The 1,554-nt window shown below is 43.0% G+C and overlaps 1 protein-coding gene across 1 annotated transcript; it reads right to left on the bottom strand.

The window, feature by feature from the left end:
- Positions 1-210: 210 nt before the first annotated feature.
- Positions 211-1,161, bottom strand: LOC141051435 (olfactory receptor 1M1-like). The gene has a single exon (XM_073548365.1). The coding sequence runs from the start codon at positions 1,159-1,161 to the stop codon at positions 211-213; it is 951 nt and encodes a 316-aa protein (XP_073404466.1).
- Between the last annotated feature and the right edge of the window lie 393 nt (positions 1,162-1,554).

Below are 1,554 nucleotides of genomic sequence, written 5' to 3'. Positions count from 1 at the left end.
ATCCCAAAGTACGCCTCAATACACTATGTAAGTCAAGAAATCCTCCCACTGTAAACCACTGACAAGAGGTCATTGGGTGAAAGAAGGTCCATCACCTTGTAATGGTAGAACGTAGGTGATATCGCCAAGGAGATGGAGCGGAATATTCAGCTTTACACGTCAGTCGTTGGCCTCCTCAGTGTTGAGAGTATTCTAAAAGTGATGAAAACCTTAATACTTCTTGGTTATCATTTTTTTCACTACATTTCTCATAGTCCTTTTGATTTCCTCAGTCCGAAGACAAAATATAATAGGGCTGGTAAAATGCGGAGCAAAAGTGTAGAGACAAATGAGGAGAACATTGACGTCGGCGTTGGGAAGGAGCTGGACCTGATTGTAGGTGTATACGACGAGTCGGGGGATGAAGTACAAGCCAATGACGAACCAGTGAGTGGTACAGGTGTAGAAAGCCTTCTGCCAGTTGTCAGAACGCCCCAACGAACACATTCTCAAGATGATGATGATATATGAGAAGATTATAAAGGACAATGGGCAAAGATGGGCAAACATGGCGATTATGAACCCAGTTCTTCTGGCAGAAGATGAATCGGCGCAAGATAAGATGGCAACAGGGGTGAGCGAGCAGAAACAGCTCTTAATTCTGTTAGGACCACAGTATGGCAGCCAAAGACCCAAGGAGGTGATGACAAGGCCAATGATGGCGGCAAAGAGCCAGAAAAATAAGCACTGGAGAGCCACCAGGCGGTTACTGATTATAGTATGATATCTTAGCGGCTTACAGATGGCGACATAACGGTCCATGGCCATCAGCATGATGATGAGAGAATCAAGGGTGGACAGAAAATGTGCAAAGAACATTTGGATAAAGCACATAGAGAAGGACAAGGATCCACTCCCAAACCAATACTTGGCTATGATTTTTGGCAAAGTCAACGTGTCGAAGAGTAAATCTGAGAAAGCCAAGTTTCCAATGATGATGTACATTGGCTGGTGGAGGTGTTTTCTTAGAATAATCAAAACTATGACAATCCCATTGGCATAGAGAGATACATTGTAGAGAAGAAAGATGGTTATCGAGACCACAGAAGAAAACTGTTCAGGAAGACCTGGAAATCCAAGCAGGACAAAGTCACGGACGTTCGACTGATTCTGGTTGGCCATTAGCTCCAGTGAAGATGTCGGTGAAGTAATGTATCTGGAAGCAAAAGATGGTTATTAATAGATTGCATCCATAATCTTACCCGGTCTAGGGTGATATACCATGATCTACCAAGTCTAAGATAATTCTACATTCACTCCCACTCTGCAAAGAGATGAGTGTATTAATTTGACGTAAATCGAATTTGTGCCACAATTTTAGGAATCCACTGAGGTAGGCGAATCAGAACAATTCGTGACTCGCTTCCGCATTAATCAGAGACGAATTACTTGAATTTGGTGGCACCCAACCGGGCTTCATCGTATTGTCACATAATGACATCGCATAGAATAGCACAGCCAATCAGGAAGGACTATCAAAGCCGGTTTATTTACAAAATCTTTTGTGGTGAATCT

The sequence above is a fragment of the Dendrobates tinctorius genome, unplaced genomic scaffold, assembly GCF_039654945.1.
Source record: "Dendrobates tinctorius isolate UK_male_01 unplaced genomic scaffold, ASM3965494v1 ptg000157l, whole genome shotgun sequence".
Lineage (NCBI taxonomy): Eukaryota > Metazoa > Chordata > Amphibia > Anura > Dendrobatidae > Dendrobates > Dendrobates tinctorius.
The sequence above is the reverse complement of the archived record's forward strand: the minus strand, read 5'-3'. Positions and strand labels throughout refer to the sequence as shown.